Source organism: Lonchura striata, chromosome 4, assembly GCF_046129695.1.
Source record: "Lonchura striata isolate bLonStr1 chromosome 4, bLonStr1.mat, whole genome shotgun sequence".
Taxonomy (NCBI): domain Eukaryota; kingdom Metazoa; phylum Chordata; class Aves; order Passeriformes; family Estrildidae; genus Lonchura; species Lonchura striata.
The window spans coordinates 48509086-48527769 of NC_134606.1; the positions used below are offsets into that span (position 1 = coordinate 48509086).

Sequence of the window (18684 nt, forward strand, 5' to 3'; positions counted from 1 at the left end):
GCGGCCATGCCAGGGGGTGCTTAAAAGACCGGCGGGCTGCCCAGGGACGCGGCGGAGCGGCCATGCCAGGGGGTGTTTAAAAGACCGGCAGCTGGGTCCGGACAGCCTTTCCTGCCCAGGCCGCTGCCATCTGGGCAGGCGGGGGGGAAGGTGTGGCGGGAGAGCTCGGGGGCTGCTCAGCCCGCTGGCCCTGACCGCGCTTCCCTCGGCCGCCCCCCCCACACCTCCCCGCCAGCTCGTGCGAGTGGTGCGCTCCACGCAAGGCGTGCGTCCCTCGCAAGCCAATAGGGAGCGGCTGCGGGCGCAGTTCAAACCTCGGCGGCGGTTGGGGCGGGCGCTCCTGCGCTGCCAGAGCTGTCCCTCGTCCGCTCCCTCTCCTCCTGTCCCGGTCCCTCCTGTCCCGGTCCCTCCTGTCCCGGCCCCTCCTGTCCCGGCCGGCATGGCGGACGAGGGTGCCGTCACGGTGTGCGTGCGTGTGCGGCCGCTCATCGCCAGGTGAGCCGCAGGGCTGGCGGCAGTGGAGGCTCCCTCCTCACCCCCGGGCGCCGCCGCGCTCCCGCACTGGGGCAGGGAGGCGGACGGAGGGGGTCGCGGTAAGGGGGTTCGCGTTTTGGGAGCACAATCCTCGCCCAATAAAGGTAACACGGTGTTTCTTCTTTTAGAGAAAATGCCTCAGGAGATAAAGTGTCCCTGCACTGGAGAAGTGAGAATAATACTGTTTCCGACGTGAGTGGTACCAAAATATTTAGTTACGGTAAGAATATGAAAGCAATTGCTTTACTTAGATACTTACGCGGAGCTTTTCTGCTGTAGTCATGAACGTGTTGACTGTGGTGAATGCCCTGGGCTTCTTGAAATGTGCCCCAACCTTCCCAGCTTCCTAATTCCGAAGGAGTGCCATTGGGGCACGCAGGATTTCTGATGTAGGCAGTACTGGGATGTGCTTTTGAGGTCAGCTTCCTGATGGACATTACTTTATCTGTTCTGGTTCATGCCGTAGTGCCTCTGGAACACATTTTTTTGATCTGAAATCCAGTTGTAAATGGACTAAATGGCTAGTCTAGAACATATAGGGAGAAGGGTATGGGAGAACACAGTCCCAAAAGTGATTAGTGTGAATGTTGGATCCTCATAACTAAGTGGCTTTCTTTGAGTCTTTTCTTACTGATTCACTCTACTTGTTAATATGAGCCACTACAAATATTTTTCCCAAAATACAGATTCACATAAAAGTATGCAGCAGTCTAGGAGTTTAGCAATTAACCTGTCTTGTCAGGCTTACCATCCTTGTACGTAAATTAGCCAAAACCTTTTAGGATTAAATGGGATGACTGTTTAAGTGTGTTCATCATTCTTAGGTTTTTTTTTTTTTTTACTTGTCTATCATCTGTGCATTGTATCTTTCTTGATTTTGTGTTTAATATTTATTTTAAAACAAAATTTTTAAAACTTGCATTAGTAGTGATACAATGATAATTATATTGGCGTTAACCTGCAGATGTTGATCCACATTTACTGGATTTGGAGTCTGCAATACTGAATTTGAATTGCAATAGAGTGGATTCACATGCTTTATTTGTTTTGTTGTTTGTTTTAAGATCGTGTCTTTCACTCGAGTGACAACACTCAGCAGTTGTATGATGGTGTAGCTGTTCCAATTATACAGTCAGCTGTGCAAGGCTATAATGGTAAGTTTTAAAACTGTGTTTAAAATCTTTTAGAATGTATTTCAGAGATAGTTGGTAAAACTTAACCATCTTTCTAGGCACAATTTTTGCTTACGGACAGACTGCTTCAGGGAAGACTTACACAATGATGGGGAATGAAGATTCCGTGGGCATTATCCCTAAGGCAATTCAACATGTGTTCAAAATTATTTGTGAGGTGAGCAATTCTATTAAATTGAAGTGACTGAAAGGACTAGTAATATTTGTGCTGGTTACATAAAAGTTAATTTTAGTATCAAGAGGCTTATGAAGGAAATCAACTTATATTGGACTATATGTTGCAGTTACTTTGCCAGCCTGGCAAAGATGAGTATTTCAAACAAAAAGTTAATGGCACTCTAGTAGTTTAAATCAAATCAGAGCAAAACTAAGGAGGGTTCTTAACTTCCTAATATGTTAAACTGATTACAAATAAAAATAGATACTCACTTATTAATGTGGTAGATAAGATAGTGCAAAGTTGTGTTTATTTTGCCGCTTTAAAAGTCTAATAAATTAACAATTAATGACTTTTTTTTTTGTGGGAAGAATATGACACTATATTATTTTAGGCTAACAAAAGAATTTCTAATTGCTCAATATTAATAAAAGTAAGGAGAAAGTGTACATTAAAACAGTGATTTCCAAAACATGATTTGCAGAGTGTTTGCTTCTGCCTTGAGAGTTTCGGGTAGTTGTTACCAGTGAAGTGAAAAGGTCACTGCTCCTTTAAGGAGCTGCAGAGTACCCTTAGAGGGTTTATAGAAGTAAATAAAAGCAAGAAAATGTTCCTTGAGTCCATTGTGCAGCCTTTCCTCGCCCCAACATTCTCTGCCAAGGAGGCAGGGGAAGAAACAGCGGCAGCAGCAAAGTAAAACCGAGCAAGCAAAGAGAGAAGACAAGGTACACACAGAGGAAGGAGCCTAAGCAGGAGGAAATTGGTTATGGAAATGGCATTTAAGTAGGAGAACTATTGCCACGCTTCTGTTGAGCAGTTACCTTAATTTTATAACTTCTTAGAAGTGGTATATCCATTAATGCAGCTGGAAGGAGGTGGGGTAGAAGAAAAATTATTCTGTATTGTTAGATGCTAATGTACAGCAAGGATGAAGGGAAAGAAATCTGTGGAACAATATCCAAATCTTTATCTCTAGTTTAAGAATTAAACTGTATTAAAAAATGTTCATCAGTTAGTCTGATTTTTGTTTGATTTTTTTTTCTCCTTTCAACATTAGATTCCAGATAGAGAATTCCTGCTGAGGGTTTCTTACATGGAAATCTACAATGAAACAATTACCGATTTGCTTTGCGATAATAGGAAAAAGAAGCCTCTGGGAATTCGTGAGGATGTTAATGTAAGTGGATGTTAAATAATTGTTTAGCTAGTGGCACTTCTACAAACATGATGTTAAGCTCCATGTGTTACAAATTTCTGACAGATATACAGTTATTTTAAGATCATATAATCTACCAAGCAGATACACTTTTCTTCTGTGATCATAGAATAACCATGAGACTAGAACTATTCAGTAAGATGATCACTATAGAAAAAGAAGTCTGTATTAACACCATCTTCAGTTTCGTTATATAAAGGTTTGTAGGAAATTATAAAAATTGTTGATTTGGGTTTTGGGGTGTTTGTTTCCCTTTGGTTCCGTTAAGTGGTCATGGTTTTGGAACATAGGAAGAAAGGAAATTTACCAGATGTATGACTATGTTCTTGTAAGAGTTACTGAGAAATAAACTCCTAAATTCCCTTAGAAAATGTGAAGGATATTTCACACAGCCCTTCTGTTTTTAGGAAAATCTAAATCTATTGTTTGATTCATGTGCCCTTAGGCAACAATTGCCTTTGACAATTTTGGTCAAAATCTAAACTTTACCCATCACTTGTGATTAGAGTAAAAAGACATTCAGCTGTTGAATAAATACCATAATTGCTGGTAATGTGTACTTTATGTATTGAAGTGTGTTTTGGAGTTCAGTAAAATTTATTACTGTGTTCATTATATAGAGGAATACATATGTAGAAGATCTGATTGAAGAAGTGGTAGTTGCCCCAGAACAAGTTATGGAATGGATCAGAAAAGGAGAAAGTAAGTATTTAGACAATGTCAGCTGATAGCTTTAAAAAGTGTTGGTTAAATCAGGTACATTTAGAACCATGGGGTATCCCCTTGGATTTATATTAATAAACCAAAGTTTTTCAGAAAGTCTTAAAATGGTACTTTTTGTCTGTTTATCTCCAGTTTATTAGATTATAAGCAGAAGTATTCTAATATTATTTTTTGACAGGAAATCGCCATTATGGAGAAACAAAAATGAATGAACACAGCAGCCGTTCTCACACTATCTTCAGAATGGTAAAAAATGTTTCACTGTTGGAAGTGGTTTTATTGTTTTCAAAGTAGTAAAAACTTAATTGCATTTCATTGCATTTCTAGATCATTGAAAGCAGAGAACGAAGTGACCCTGCAAATGCAAACTGTGATGGAGCAGTCATGGTTTCCCATTTGGTAAGTGCCTATTTAATACCTTCTTGGAGTACAGGTTAACTAGAGAATTTGCTGTTACTGCTTGTTTGAGAGACTAATGGTACTGCATAATGACTTACAAGAGCTTTTTGTTGTTAACTCTGACAGATGTTTCTTAAGTATAGAGGAAGACTCCTATGGCATTATCTAGAGCAGATATTCCCACCAGAGGGAGTTCTACATGAGAGTTATTCATGCTGGACTGGGGAAGTGTTATGACATTCTAGGAGCATAAGGGACTATGTCAGAGTGCTCTTGAATTTTGTTCAATACATCTTCCCTACAATTGTTTCTGACCACTGACAAGTCCAGTAAAATAACTTGTAAAATGGGTAACCTTAAATCTTCACTTATCCTCAAATTTAGTTGTTGTTAAAAGAATGTGTGGCTTATGTGTGCAATGGCCAAAAGATTCATTTTTTTTTTCAGAAGTGACCCCTCTTAGCATCTCTTTGGTGGATTACTGGTATATGAAATACCATAAACTGGGGAGTATACCTCTGGACATCTCTAGTGAAATGTTAAGGTTTCAGAAGTGTTGCAGAAGATAGATAAATATGATTATCCATAAATAATACAGCCAGGATGAGAACAGTTCTCCCAGCTAGCTGGACAACGCCCCTGCCTATGGATGGGTCCTGGGGTCAAGTGGACTGTTCCATCTCACCCCCAAAACATATGGTTCACCCCGCACCTCTGTCCCTTCCCTAAAACATCAAGTGCCTGTAACCCCGAGCCTTGTTCCAGCCCACCCTGAAGCCCCTTGAAAAGGGGGCTTCGAGGGGCCACATGGCCTCTTGGAACTTCCTCCCCTCTCTTGGAACTTACCCTCTCCTAGAGCATCCTTTTGTCTCTCCCCTCCTCCATCCCCTCAAGCCTCGCCACGTGCTGCGTTTGGCAGCTCGAGGCAGGACCTTTCTGCATCCCCAATAAACCTCATATCCCAAGAGCAGCCTTGAGAGATCTCTCGTCTCCATTCACCCAAACCGTCCTGGAGCAGGCAGCAATCTTCTACACAGAAGCCTTTTCTACAGCCTACTTGAAGGCTACTTGCTCAGGCAAATCATTATGGGATGCCATAATGTTCAGAGTGAGGCTTTTCTTATGGTAGTTCATTTTTTTCCTTATTTCCACAATGATAGGCAAGGAGAGACATACAGCCAGCATCGGACAGGACACTAGCTCATCTCATCTAGGCTCTTTGCCATGAAAGATTCCTACAGCTGGAATTAGTAGTCAACACTTCTGTATTGAGAAACATTTATCTTTTTGTGACCGAGGGTAGAGATTGTTGCACTGTTAGTTTAAAACACTATTTGGGGTGAAATAATAGAGTTCATACAAACTTAACTCCACACCCTTATGTACCTTTGAAAGTATTGGTTGTGTGTAGTAAGCATTAATTCCAGTAATGACAGACCCTTTACTCTTTTGTTTTTAAGTTTAGTTTATTAAATTTTTAGCAGAGATTTAGAATTATGAGGGTTTTAAGTAACTTGGCTCAGAACTAACCTGTGAAATATTTAATGCATTTGCAGAACTTGGTAGATCTGGCAGGCAGTGAAAGAGCTAGTCAAACAGGATCTGAAGGTGAGTGTTAAATGAGGCTCCACTGACAACTCCTGTCAATTAACCTCTATGAGAAACTATGATAGAAAGGAACTTATTTTCTTCATGTGCTATTATGTTATTTATTGTTTATAAATATGGCCTTTTCCCCTTGGCAGGACAGAATCTACTCAGGAAAATACTAGAAATACTGTGAAGTGCAAACAATTAAGTAGCAATATGCCTTTTCTAGAATTGCAGGCCCAGCAATAGTTCTGCACTGAACTAATACAATGGGGATGACTCAGTGAAGATGCACCTGTAATAACAAAATCACAAGAAGCTTTTTAGGGACTTGTGTGTAGAGGTGAAGAGTGAATAGATGGCTCACTCTTCAGTTCAGAGGAAGCTCATCTGTCAAGCATGAAGCTACACGGAAGTGCATTGATCAGAAATAAGTGATCTGAGAGGGACACAATAGCCTCTCTTACAAAGAGTGACTAATCTAAAACTCGTATCTAAGTCAGGTTTGTTATACATGTAAATGTGGGCATTTACAAAATTTAATCAGGAAGAAAAATTGTAGTTGTTATGGCCTCAGATGTAAAAGTACTAAATGTGGGGTTTTTTTTAATTACTGTTTTATTTCAATGCATTTTGGCTATCATAAAGGATTGGGTACTGCCTGCTGATGGGTCATTAGTGTATTAAGGTTTAACTCTTGGACAATCAATCCCTCTGAGCATACAGAAGCTTGACAGGTTGAAAATGTATCTTAATATTGTTATAAATTTAAAATAGTAATAATAAAATGTGTGGTACCTAGGTGTTCGACTGAAAGAAGGCTGCAATATAAATCGGAGCTTGTTCATTCTGGGTCAAGTTATCAAAAAACTTTGTGATGACCCTTCTGGGTAAGCAACTATTTGTGTACCTGTTATAAGATAAGGCACTGCTAACCTAAAGAATTAAAATCCTTTTTTTGTAATCTTATGTAGGTAACTGTTTCACGTAACCTGTTACCTCTAGAAAATGTATTTATCAGGTTTATGCCAAAATCTGACATTTTTTGTTGTTGTTACCTCTTTTTTATTAGCTTCATAAATTACAGAGACAGTAAACTGACTCGAATTCTGCAGAACTCCCTTGGAGGAAATGCTAAAACAGTTATTATTTGTACAATTACTCCTGTTTCTTTTGATGAGACACTCAGCACTCTTCAGGTAAAGCTTCTCACCTCTTCTCCAGCACTAGTCATTGTAGAAAGGTTTGAGGGGTGGAAAATGTAATCTGCTGAATCTTTAATGAGCTGGATCTTCTGTAGGGCTTCTGTAAACTCAGAACTTGAAATATTTTTTGTACACAGCATTTTTTCCCAGTCATCTTGTGCTAGGTGGTCTACCTAGAGCTTTCTGGAAGCTGGAACAAAGCTCCTTCTCTCACTTAGCAGACAGGAGACAACCACTCTTATCTCATTTGCCTTTTCCAAACACAGTTAAGCAAAGTCTTTGCTAGCACAAGAATGCTTTGCTTCACATTTTAGGTATAAATATCAAGCAAGGAAAACTTCATCTTTTCAAAGCTTAGAATATATTAAAAATAAGCTAATTCAAATATTTGTGTCCTATTATATGCTGCTCTTTATCTAATAAACTCCCCCTTTAATTCTGTTGGGAAATATGGGACAAAATAAGTCTTTTTAGATATTTATTCTTCAACTATTACCTATGAAAGACTGTTCTTCCAGTTTGCCAATACAGCCAAAGGAATGAAGAATACACCAAAAGTCAATGAAGTTCTTGATGATGATGCTCTCCTGAAGAGATACCGCAAAGAAATTCTGGATTTGAAAAAGCAGCTGGAGGAAGTACGTAATAAACTCAAAAAAATCAATCCTTAGTACTGATAGCTATTTGGAGACTATCTGTTTTAAACCAAAAGCAGTTAAATTTGGAGGGGTATGTGAACTTTTTCAAGTGATTTCTGCCACTTTTATTGAAAGAAGAAAAATTGAGTATTTGATGAATAGTCTAGAGCAACTAATGATAGTCAACATCTCTGTGTGCAGGCTAAGGCTGAATGAGATCAACTGACAGAATTGTGAATTTGTTGCACCTAATCAGTAGGTTAACATAATTAAGAAATAGAAATTTCTGATGCCTATAGCACACTTTAACAGATCAAAAGAAACAATTCATATAATTAATCTAAGAAGAGATTGAATGTTCGTTAAAGATCCCAACTTCATATTATTTCCTTCCTTACTGATATCTAACTTCAGTTTGAGCTGCAGGAAGTTGCAATTGCATGAATATCACTGGCAAAACTTAGGTCACCTATAGGTGGAAGTTGCGTTTAGAAAATTAACAATAGTAACTTCTCACCAAACATTGTCATTTCTGATGTTTTTCCTTGTCTAAAAATCTATGGACCTGTGGAACAATCTTGCAAGTCTTGTTAGACCACAGGTGATAATACATAAACACAAGAAAATAACAATGCCAAATATACTGTTCTAGTGCCTTAAATCAAATAATGCACTTTCTTATTGCAAATTATAAATATCCTTGGAGAATTTTTTTTTAATTATTCCTTATTTTTAATGATAATGAATTTGCAACATGAACTTGGGAGTATGTTTCATATCTTCTGTGATAGCAGGTAGTGAGTTATATTTGGAAGAATGCTCTTTTTATACCTAGAAGAATCTGAGGCTGTATTGTTTCTGGAAGTTTTGACCACTTTTAAATACTAAGTCTGCAGTGAAAACGTAGACTAAACTGTCAGTTTCATTCCTCAGGATTAAATATTTCTCTTCCATACTTAAAGAAATGTATGTGTGTAGTTGTTTTTAAGTATCAATGATTGTGTATCTGTTGCAGGAGTGGTTTCTGCTCTTAAGATGTCAGTGTGATTAATATTCTCTTTTTGGAAGGTGTCTTCAAAAACTCAGATTCATGCAATGGAAAAGGACCAACTGGCCCAGCTGTTGGAAGAAAAAAATTCCCTTCAAAAAGTACAGGAAGACAGAATACGAAACTTAACTGAGATGCTGGTGACTTCTGCTTCCTTTGCCTCAAGACAGAATGTTAAAGTAAGCTCCTGTTCCAGATCTTACCTGATAAGTCTGAAATTCTTTGCAAAGGCAACGTTACATACATAGGTTTATATTGATCATGAAGAGTAACTATGATGGGCAATTTTCACTCTTTTTTTTCATATTTTTAAAGGGCTAACTTGTAAATTAACTTCTGTCAATTCTATGTTGCCTTGTGGTGAACAGACTGCAAAGACTTTTTTGGTTTCCAAATAATTTTGAGGAAACTGCGAAATACTGTCCAGTTAACTGGTGATGCAAGTATGGATGCAGAACTAGCCAGAGGCAACATTTACTCTCTGCCTAGTAGTTTGGCTTTACCACTTTTCCTGTAAATACTTTTTTAAAGGCCAAGAGAAGAAGAAGAGTTACTTGGGCTCCTGGTAAAATAAACCAGGCAAACGTGAGCTTTTTTGAAGACTTTGAAAATGCGATGCCGACTGAAACAAAAAAAATGAAGTTGTCTCTGCCAGCAGTACCAGATGTGGAGGATTGTAAGTAACTAGGTGATCTTTGAGGTCCTTTACAACCCAGACCATTCTGTTTCTTTTTCTGTGAAATTCCCGACAAATAACTTTGCAAGCATTGCATTACATTTCCCAAAGGGAATAAATTGATCCTTTGAGAGCAGAAATTAAAAACCAAAATAACAAGACGGTAAGTGTTATTCTGCACACTTTTCAACAAAAAGTGCTTCTACTACTTCAAATTGCCTGGATATTGAGTTTTTAATTCTTTAAACCAAAGGGGGAGAGCTGTGAGGTAAATGGCAAGGTCTATAAACACTTGCCATGCAGCCTACCCACACCCCCTAGTTTTTTGGGAAAGTGTTCTTTAACACAGACTGTCCATTTCAACTCATGTTCTCTCCCATTAAAATGAAGAGGTATATGTGTGAAATCCCCAAATCCTCAAGAATAGAAATTGTTACTCAAAGATGAGATTGAGACAGAAATTCAAGGATTCATACGTGGAGTGAACTGAAATTGGAAAATAAATTTTCTAACAAAAGTCAACTGAGAACAAGAGGACAATTTAGTAGTATTGTTGTGGAATTACATCCTACATCCTTATTACCTCTTCTGTGAAACATGTATTTGCTTGTAGGTGGATTGTTCTGGGCTCTTTTTTTTCTGTATGGGGGTGGGGTGCTTTTTTTCCCTTAAATCTTGCAGGTTACTGTTGGGTGGTTCTTTCCTTGACACTCAAACTTTTCCTAGTCTGTAATTAAGTATATGTTCTGGATTTGGTTTAGACTTCATTAACTTGTGATAAGATGGCCAACATAAGTATATGGATTGGACTTCACTGGTGTTCCCTTTCATAACAGAAAATCATGAAAGTCAGAAGTCTTGCTGTGGTTTTGCCATTGAATGATTTGTTTCCAATGTGGTAAAATTATTTGATGAAGAAATTCTTGATGCTCAGTTTAAAATCTACTGGTGCTTCTGTTAATACACTTTTCTTTTCAGCTACCTTAGAGAATTCTGGGTATGAGAGCCATTGCCTGATGGTTCCTGATCAAACTTCAGAAGCAGAATGGATTGCTGGTCCGAACATGAATTGGGTAACAACATAATCTGTTTTGACTTTCTGATACTGCACATATTGATAACATGCTTCTCAGTAAGATCAGCTTTACTCTTCTGTAGAACACCAGTGTTCTGTGTCTGCAGAATTATTGAAAATGGTTAGAAAGTCTCTTGCCATCTCTGTGAAGCTGTGGTATGAGTTTGTGGCAAATGATAAAGTCAACTTTGGTCTTTAAACAGGATTAGCTGTGTGAAAAGACAAGCAACAAGGAATAGAATACTCCACTTACTTGATCTTGTAGATCTGCTAACAGAGAGTGTTCCTTTTTCTAGACCCAGAAAGACTTCGAAGAATCTGTGCAGCTCTGTGAAGCATTAGCACTAGAAAAGGTAGATCTATTCTGAATTCTCTAGCAATAAGGCTGACATTGCAGCAACAGCTTCTAAAGCTTCTTGTGCCACTTCTTTAGGATATTGCTGTAAATGAGGTCAACATCCTGCAAGCTAACTTCGATAATCTAGTGCTGGAAAATGAGCAGTTAAAATTGGAAATAAATGAACTGAAAGAGAGACTGAAGGAAAAAGAAGAAATAGATGAATTTGAAGCCCTGGAAAAGCAAACACAAAAAGATCATGAGGTAAGGTGCACTGAAATAGAGAGATATGAATTCTCTATGCTCAAATGCTTTCTGGAGTTTATTCAGTGTAATAGCCTTGAATGTTGATTCACAAACAGATGGTGTTATAAGCTACATTCAGCAACAGAATTAATGAAATCAGGCTTTAAACTGGATGTACTTGGAGTGTAGAGTTCAGACAAATTTTTTGAGAGTTGCATACTGAAGCCTGGTTAAACGTGTGTATATGTATCTATATGTTATTTTTATAAATGTGTGATCTGAATTTCACTCTAGACTTCTGTGCGGCAGTTGTTTTGCTGCTTAAATACATTTTAGTACTGTTTTGAAGTTTAAATATGGTTGCTAAACGGTATTTCCCATATTTCTTGTGTGAAACATCTTGTCTTACATTCCAAGATAGCTCATTTTGGTAATCCATGGACTACATGAGCATTAACTTTTAACATGATTCATCTTAGTCATTAAATTATTTTAAAATAATAGTAAGAATAGTAATAGTAAAATCAAAACATCGTATTTTGTGCCAGGAAGTCACAAAAAATGTGACGTTATCTACTAGATAACTTGGAATATAGGAAATGCTAACTTTCCATTCTCTTCACTCTTTGTGTGGTTATTGGAGATGTTCCTTGATAATGTTTATGTTCTGATTCTGTAGTCTAAAATACCTACTACTTGTATTAGGTTCTACCTACCTAAAAGCTGGATTGTGAAACAAGTTATGGCAAAAAGAACTCCAAACAAAACCAGTAATTCGAGGTCTTGAGATGTGGGTGTATTGTTCCCTTTCTTTCCTGATACCTTTGCTGGACATTACTTGTGCACATTAGTCTGTGTAATATCTTCTGATCATGATACCCATGTTGAATTTTGTTACATCCTTTTGCATATTTATTTCAGGTTACAATTTAACAATGTCACTGCTCATTTGCATTGTGTTCCCTACAATGATTTATGAATATTAAAGAAAATGGTTCCATAAAATATTACCATCTAGCTTGTATTTAAGATTCTATTTAGAAGACTCTTTGTATGCTAGACTGAATGTGCTGTCTTCCTTAGCTAATGTTTAGCAAATCCTAAGTTACAGTTTTCCCTGCAAAGTTCTTGGGTATCTAATAGCAGATGTAATGTCTAAAGTAGCTTCCATTGCAAGAACTATTTTTTGAATTATTTGCTTTCAGATATCTGAAAACAGTTAATAAAATCTAAGCATTTATTGATAGCCATGTAGTAGATTACTTATAGCAATACTGAAAGGTCACATACTTCACCAAATACATTAGATTAAATATATCAGTTTCTATAGGTAAACTACATAGGAATTCTCACAGCTTGTTTTAAAGCTTTTCACTAATATTAAATTTGCAGATTGCATCTTTTTACCTTTGCTTGTGACTATACATAAGTACTCATCTGAGTGCTTATTGTAAAAGTTTTCTAACAGAGACCAAAAGAGAGAAATCTAAAAACCTCCTATCTGGTCGTCTACTTGTGACCTCTTTGAGAGAATGCTAATAAATGTGTTCATGGCTTGTTTTGCTTCCGTTTTGGCACCTTCTCATTCCTGTCAGTGAATAGATTAAATAATAAATATCTGCACTGTGTCATAAAAAGCTGCTTAACGTGACTAGAATTTGAAGTGTTGTATGTGTACAATTTCTGCATTAACTGCTTTGATCACATTGCTCTTGCTTCTCAAACTATTGCAGATTAAATTGTACTTGAATCCTTTCTAATTACTGGGGAGCTAAAACAGAGCTTTGCATCTCATATATCCATTTTGAAAGAATATGTAGCATCTTGCTTTGTAGCTGTTTAAGTAGATGTGTGAGTATATACTAATAAAAAATAAAACACAATTGACCTGGCTTGTTTTCATGGTGTTGGCAACTAAAACTACTGGTGTGGGTGCTTTCTAACATCCTCTGCAATTTTGCTTTAATTTGCTCCACAGATTCAACTAATGCATGAAATTACCAGCTTAAAGAATCTAGTTTCAAATGCTGAAGTGTACAATGAGGAACTTGAGGTGAGCCTCTCCATGAATTTACAGGTAGTAAGACTTGTATGAAATGTGCTTGGTTTGTTTAGCTTGAAATACTATATCTGCTGAGGACAAGCTAGACATGATTGTGCTTGGGTTAATCTTAGCAAATATTAGGAAGATGTATCTAAGAAACACAAATGCTTTCTGTGTAGGTTTTGATAAATTCTGACCTGAAAAACCAAACTGAGCACTCCAATCTTCTTTGCCTCTTTCTCCCCTCCAACTTTTAGGCAGAAATAAATTCCAAACTGGAACAGCTGAAAGAGAAAGAGAACAAAATAAAACTATTACAGAATCGTGTGGAAGAACTACAGAAAGCAGGAGGGGAAAAAAAGGAGACATCTTTTGCACTGGTAAACTTGAGTTTTCTATTGGTTTGAGAAATTACTTTGTTTTTTTGAGCTGGATTAAATTTAGGTATAGCCTTGATATGATGAACATCTGCTTCCCTACAGGTCTTGGGAAATTGTGTTTTACAAAATTTAAAATTTTTATTACTACATATCATAGAGCAGTACTCTGGGGAAGTTAAGCTATGAGAAATGCTGCTCTTTCTCCAATCTCTCAAACAACCTGCTACTCTTCCCCTTAAAGTAAACTTACTTAGTTTTCTAAGCCTGCACTTAGATTTTAACCACATTAAAATGAACTCATTTACTTTATTATGGCTCTGTCGATTTTTGCTTCTGTGAGTGTTGTCTTTTTCAGGGAGATTGTGATAAACTAACTGAAGAAATTCAGCAGCTGAATAAATCCCTCTTAGATAGTGAAGCCATAGCCTTGGATGCCAAAAAGGAATCTGCTTTTCTCAGAAGTGAAAATCTGGAGTTGAAGGAGAAGATGGCAAGTACTTGTTGAACTGCATTTATAGTTGTATCAAATATCAAATGCTGTTAAGGGCCTGTCTGCTTCCAGGCTTGTGAAGAAGACCATCAGTGTGGTGGAGCACTCATCATTAACTTTCTCCAAATACTCTAAGTAATACTTATGCAGTTTGTGGAAAATGAGTCTCCAGGAAAGAGATAAAAAGAAAGTAAAGGCTTTTTCCATAGGAGTGGATGGTTAGTTTTAGTTTTACCAGGAGGGAAAGAGAGAGATTAAAGAAGCAGCCTTTAGTGCATTATTAGGATGTAAGACTTAAGACCCAATTTTACCAGAGAACAAAGAAAAATAAGAGATGTGGACTCAGAAGTGGGATGGAGCTTACTTTGAGCTTTGGAAGAGTAAACACAAAAGAGTCGCAGCCATTATGGCCCTGAACTCTAAGGCAGGTTTTGTTAGAGGACTCTGACAGGAATACAGTTGTTAAGTTGTGCCTTATTCTGCCATATTTATCAATGTCAAAGCTGGTCAGAGTGACAACAGAAAATGTACCAGATGCATTATTTAAATGTCAAGTACGTAGACTTTTATTCTGTGTGTGACTTGAATGTTGTATTGTTTTCCTGAAGAATGAACTCTTAAATAACTACAACCAAATGCAAAAGGATGTTCAGTTATATCAAAGCCAAGTAGAAGCGGGAAAAGCAAGTTACCGAAAAATGCAAGCTGACTTGCAGAGAGAGCTGCAGTCTTTATTTCAAGAAAACACAAGACTAACTTCACTGATGGAGGGTAAAGTTCCAAAAGGTACTGTTCCAGGTGGTGCCTTTTCCCTGCTCCCTCTCTCCTTCCTTTTCCTTGTAATGGTGGGAGGATAGGCAGGGCTATGGCTCTTGTCTTCCTCAATGCATGGAGGTTCTGTCAGTATAAAGCAACCAGGATCTGGTATTGCTGGCATGGAGTAACTACTTGAGCATTTCCTTGAACATTCTGGAAAATTGCAGCTTAACAGAGTGTTTTGCACAGTCAAGTTAATCAAGGCTGTTGGAGAGAATCTAAAATAAACTGGAATACCAACCTAAGAAGTACTGACAGAATTCAGACCTGGAGCTTAGTCTTTTAATTGTTTGCAACAGTAACATGTACTTTTCTGGAATTATAACTATATGACATCCAGAATGCAATATAAATCTTCTGCTTAATTTAAAACATTTTTTTTTCTCTTGCACTCGCTTATTAGTCTAAATTTAAATTTCTAGATTTGCTTTCTCACGTGGGGCTGGAAAAAAAGGCAGCTGACTTAAAAGGAGAACTAGAAAATGCTTTGAAAGAGAATGCACTTCTACAGAAACAAGTAAATGAACTATCAGAATTTCAATCTCTACCAAATACTGTTGAGATGCAAAAGAAAGAGGTAAAAAAAAAAAAAATCTAACCTTTTTTTCTTGGTTTTGTGTTTTACTTCACTGGTAATGTACTAATAGAGGTCTGTTGAGTATGAAGCTTTAAAGCCAAAAGTTGTCATGAGTCAACCTGAGATTTTATGGTTAAGTTTATTAAATTGTTGCTTCTAAGATATTTAATATTTGTTCCTAGGAATAAGTTTGTTTAGTTTAATGTTTAGTCACTGACTACTATAATTATGCCTTATTTTCTAGTCCAACCTTTTCATGTCTATTTGCTGTGGTCACCACTGACAACTGAATGTATAGATAAAATGGTGTTTGATCCTGGGCACTATTCTAGAACTGATTTTTTTTTTGTGTAATTGAGCAAAGAGAAAATGTCAAGATCTCTTAGCAGAAATTCTGCTTGAGAAGTTAGAGATTTACCTTGCAAATTCTAGAAAATTTGTTAGGAAACTCTTTTATTTCCTAACAGGTAAGGGGTTAGTAGACTTAAGTATGCAGTAAATGTTTTAAAGGCTTTGCTTGCACACACTTTCTAGCGTTTTTTGTTCTACAAACCACTTGCTACTAAGTATGTGCAGTGAAAATTATTCAGGGCAAGTAATCTGCAAACTCATTAATGCTTTGCAAAAAATTCCAAACCTCCAAGGGTCTACTTCCACTAATCAACAAAATGTAATTAAATGTTAACAACTTCATCTCTCTGTTGATGCCTTAAATTTTTAGCTTCTATATTGTTCAGATTCTGTAATGCATTAGTGTATAACTCTGAACTCTATACAAAACACTAGTTAGCTTTCTTCACATTTTGTTCGGACTGAACAGTCCTTCTGGGCCTGGGAACAAAGGTCACACCATTTACCTCAGGCCCTGGAAAATAGAAACAAAAGTGAATCAGGGACAGGGGAGAAGCAAACTGGGGAAATGTGACTTTTACCTGAAGCTATAGTTGAACAATTAACCTCTGATATGCAAACTGACCAAACTTCTATCCGTCTGAGAACTTGTGACTGTTGTCCATCTTGAGTGTAGTTTCTGCCAGGCTTTTGCACTACCCAAGGTATATCCTTTGAAGGCCTTTAATAAATACCCACTTTATTCTCTAACTCTGCCTTGTCTCTGTTCTAGGTAGCCAGTCCAAGGGATCAGTATTATGAAGAAAGCATTGATAAATGTATAAATTCAGTTTAGGAGTCCAGTCTTAGCTCAAATATAGGAAATAGAAAGTATTGAAGAGTTAGAGATTTCGGGTCTTGGGAATCCTTCTTTTTTAAAAATTCTTTCTTAGAGAGTTCCATCCCAACAGAGCAAAACCCAATGTATTGTGTATGTTTGCCTGTACTTTATTTCCTACATCTTCACATGTACCTGGTTTTTATTATGTAGTTCTACCAAATACTGATTTAGAAACCATTATATATTAATAATGTTTTTCTGTTGGCAGATTCTTGAAACATGTGAGGAGTTACGCTTATTAAAATTGGAAAATGAAAAGCTACTTTCTGAAGTAGCTGATAATGAAATGAGACTTAAACATATGTCTGAAGAAATTGAAAAATCAAAAGACAATCTCACAGATCTACAACTGAAATATACGAAGTCTGATGAGGAATATACAGCACTTAAACAGCTCCATGAAGAAGTAGAACAAAAATACATAGCTGCATCAGAAACCAATGAACAAATGAAACTCCAAATAGAATGCCTATCTAAAGAAGCACAAGAGTCTAAAACAATTTTGGATGAAGTTAAATTAGAGGTCAGTGTCAGCTTGCTCCTTTTTACATATGAGACTTGAGGAATTAATTGAAAGTGCTAAAAAAACTGTTTTGGATAAATAATCTTAAAGGTGTAAATGACAATATCACTGGCTTCCTCTGGTATGAGTGGGTATTACTTATTCTGTGCCAGGAGTATATTGAATGATTAGTCAGCTCAATGGACTCTTTATAGGCAAAGACGTATAATTGCTCCAGATTCTTCTGTAATTAACCTTTTAATTATTCTTTTTCCATTTTTAAGTAATATCTTCATTATTTAAGTTTTTTTTCCTATCAATGCTGCTCTCACCTACTGTATGTAAAGTCATAGAAACTTGTTGGTATCTGGAGACCTGTTAGAACAGGAGTTCCTTCAAACCAGACAGAATCAACACAGAAATTGGCCATTAGAATGGAAAAATAAATATAAAACATTTAAAAATAAAAAGAAGTGAAGCGTATGTATTTTTAACAAAGCTTTGGGCCCAGCTATGGTTTTGATAATTCCTAAGCTATGCTACAGTTTGATGTGTATGTTTTAGTAAGACTTTCACTCCTAAGGAGCCAACACAGGAAGGTTCCTGTAATGTGACATAAACAAATCCTTATTTATTGTGGGCAAGAGTATAAGCAGTGACCTAGAGAGAAATGACCTTGCTAGCTAGCATCTTTCTTCCTTTCTAAGCTCATAAAAGAATCTGTGAGAACATGTACATATAATGGAGTTCTGCATTACAATGAAAGTGTCTGTCCTTTTCCTTTGCAAACTAAAGCTCTCTTGCAAAATGAAAGAAGTGGAAGAGAAAGAAGCAGATCAAAAACAACTTCTTGAGCTAAGAGAAAATCTTGTTCGGACTCAGCAGAAGTTAAATGAACTGGAACAATTAAAAGCGGAAGAAAGGATTAGTGAAGTGAGAATTGAGGCAAAAGATTTGGAGATCCAGGCAGTCTTGCAGCAGCTTACAGAATGTCAGGAAGAAATAAAAACTCTAACCCAGGAAAGAGATGACCTGAAGCAAAAAGGGGAGTTTCTCCAAGCTGAGACAGAGCAACTCAGAGAGGATATAAAGGACACTGTTTCAATGGTAGGAGAAAAACTTATGAACTATATTAAAATATTTAGAAGAATATGGGAGTGGGAGTTTGTGTGGTCGTTTTTAATTAAGGAATGCTTACTAATATTACAAAATGCATGTATTTTCTTTGTGGATTTTCTCTCTTGTATTCTAAAGAACATCTTGGCACATGAAGATTTGAGAAATACACAAAATTCTCTGAAGGAATCCCAGAAAATTGTCAAGAAGTTGGAAAAAAGTATTTCTGAAAAAGAATCTCAGATTGTGAATGTTGAAGAAGCACTAGGGAAGACCATTGAAGAACTCCAAATACGGGTAAAACCTTATGCAGTAATGAAAACAAGCCCAGTTAATCTGCTTATAGTCTCTTCTGCATGTCCTTAAACTTTTTAGGCTCTTGATAGCAAGTGGGCAGGAAAAAGAGTACTGCTTAATCCAAGTCTTGACCAGCTGCTGCTGTTTCTGTAGACCTTCAAGATGTAATGTATAGTCAATAAAGCTTTGCTTAA

At 37.1% G+C, this 18684-nt stretch overlaps 1 protein-coding gene across 1 annotated transcript in view; it reads left to right on the forward strand.

The window, feature by feature from the left end:
- The first annotated feature begins 382 nt into the window (after window positions 1-382).
- CENPE (centromere protein E) overlaps window positions 383-18684 on the forward strand; it is a 38846-nt gene continuing 20544 nt past the window's right edge. Inside the window, exons 1-25 of the mRNA XM_077782598.1 lie at window positions 383-495; window positions 663-754; window positions 1599-1688; window positions 1766-1884; window positions 2942-3061; window positions 3721-3802; window positions 4002-4069; window positions 4151-4222; window positions 5779-5830; window positions 6615-6702; window positions 6885-7011; window positions 7536-7655; window positions 8724-8882; window positions 9235-9379; window positions 10358-10452; window positions 10751-10807; window positions 10888-11055; window positions 13016-13090; window positions 13339-13461; window positions 13817-13951; window positions 14560-14737; window positions 15190-15344; window positions 16784-17098; window positions 17873-18184; window positions 18332-18490. Coding sequence (XP_077638724.1) covers window positions 440-495; window positions 663-754; window positions 1599-1688; window positions 1766-1884; window positions 2942-3061; window positions 3721-3802; window positions 4002-4069; window positions 4151-4222; window positions 5779-5830; window positions 6615-6702; window positions 6885-7011; window positions 7536-7655; window positions 8724-8882; window positions 9235-9379; window positions 10358-10452; window positions 10751-10807; window positions 10888-11055; window positions 13016-13090; window positions 13339-13461; window positions 13817-13951; window positions 14560-14737; window positions 15190-15344; window positions 16784-17098; window positions 17873-18184; window positions 18332-18490 — 3162 coding nt within the window. The 5' untranslated portion in view covers window positions 383-439. The remainder of the gene's footprint in view (window positions 496-662; window positions 755-1598; window positions 1689-1765; window positions 1885-2941; window positions 3062-3720; window positions 3803-4001; window positions 4070-4150; window positions 4223-5778; window positions 5831-6614; window positions 6703-6884; window positions 7012-7535; window positions 7656-8723; window positions 8883-9234; window positions 9380-10357; window positions 10453-10750; window positions 10808-10887; window positions 11056-13015; window positions 13091-13338; window positions 13462-13816; window positions 13952-14559; window positions 14738-15189; window positions 15345-16783; window positions 17099-17872; window positions 18185-18331; window positions 18491-18684) is intronic.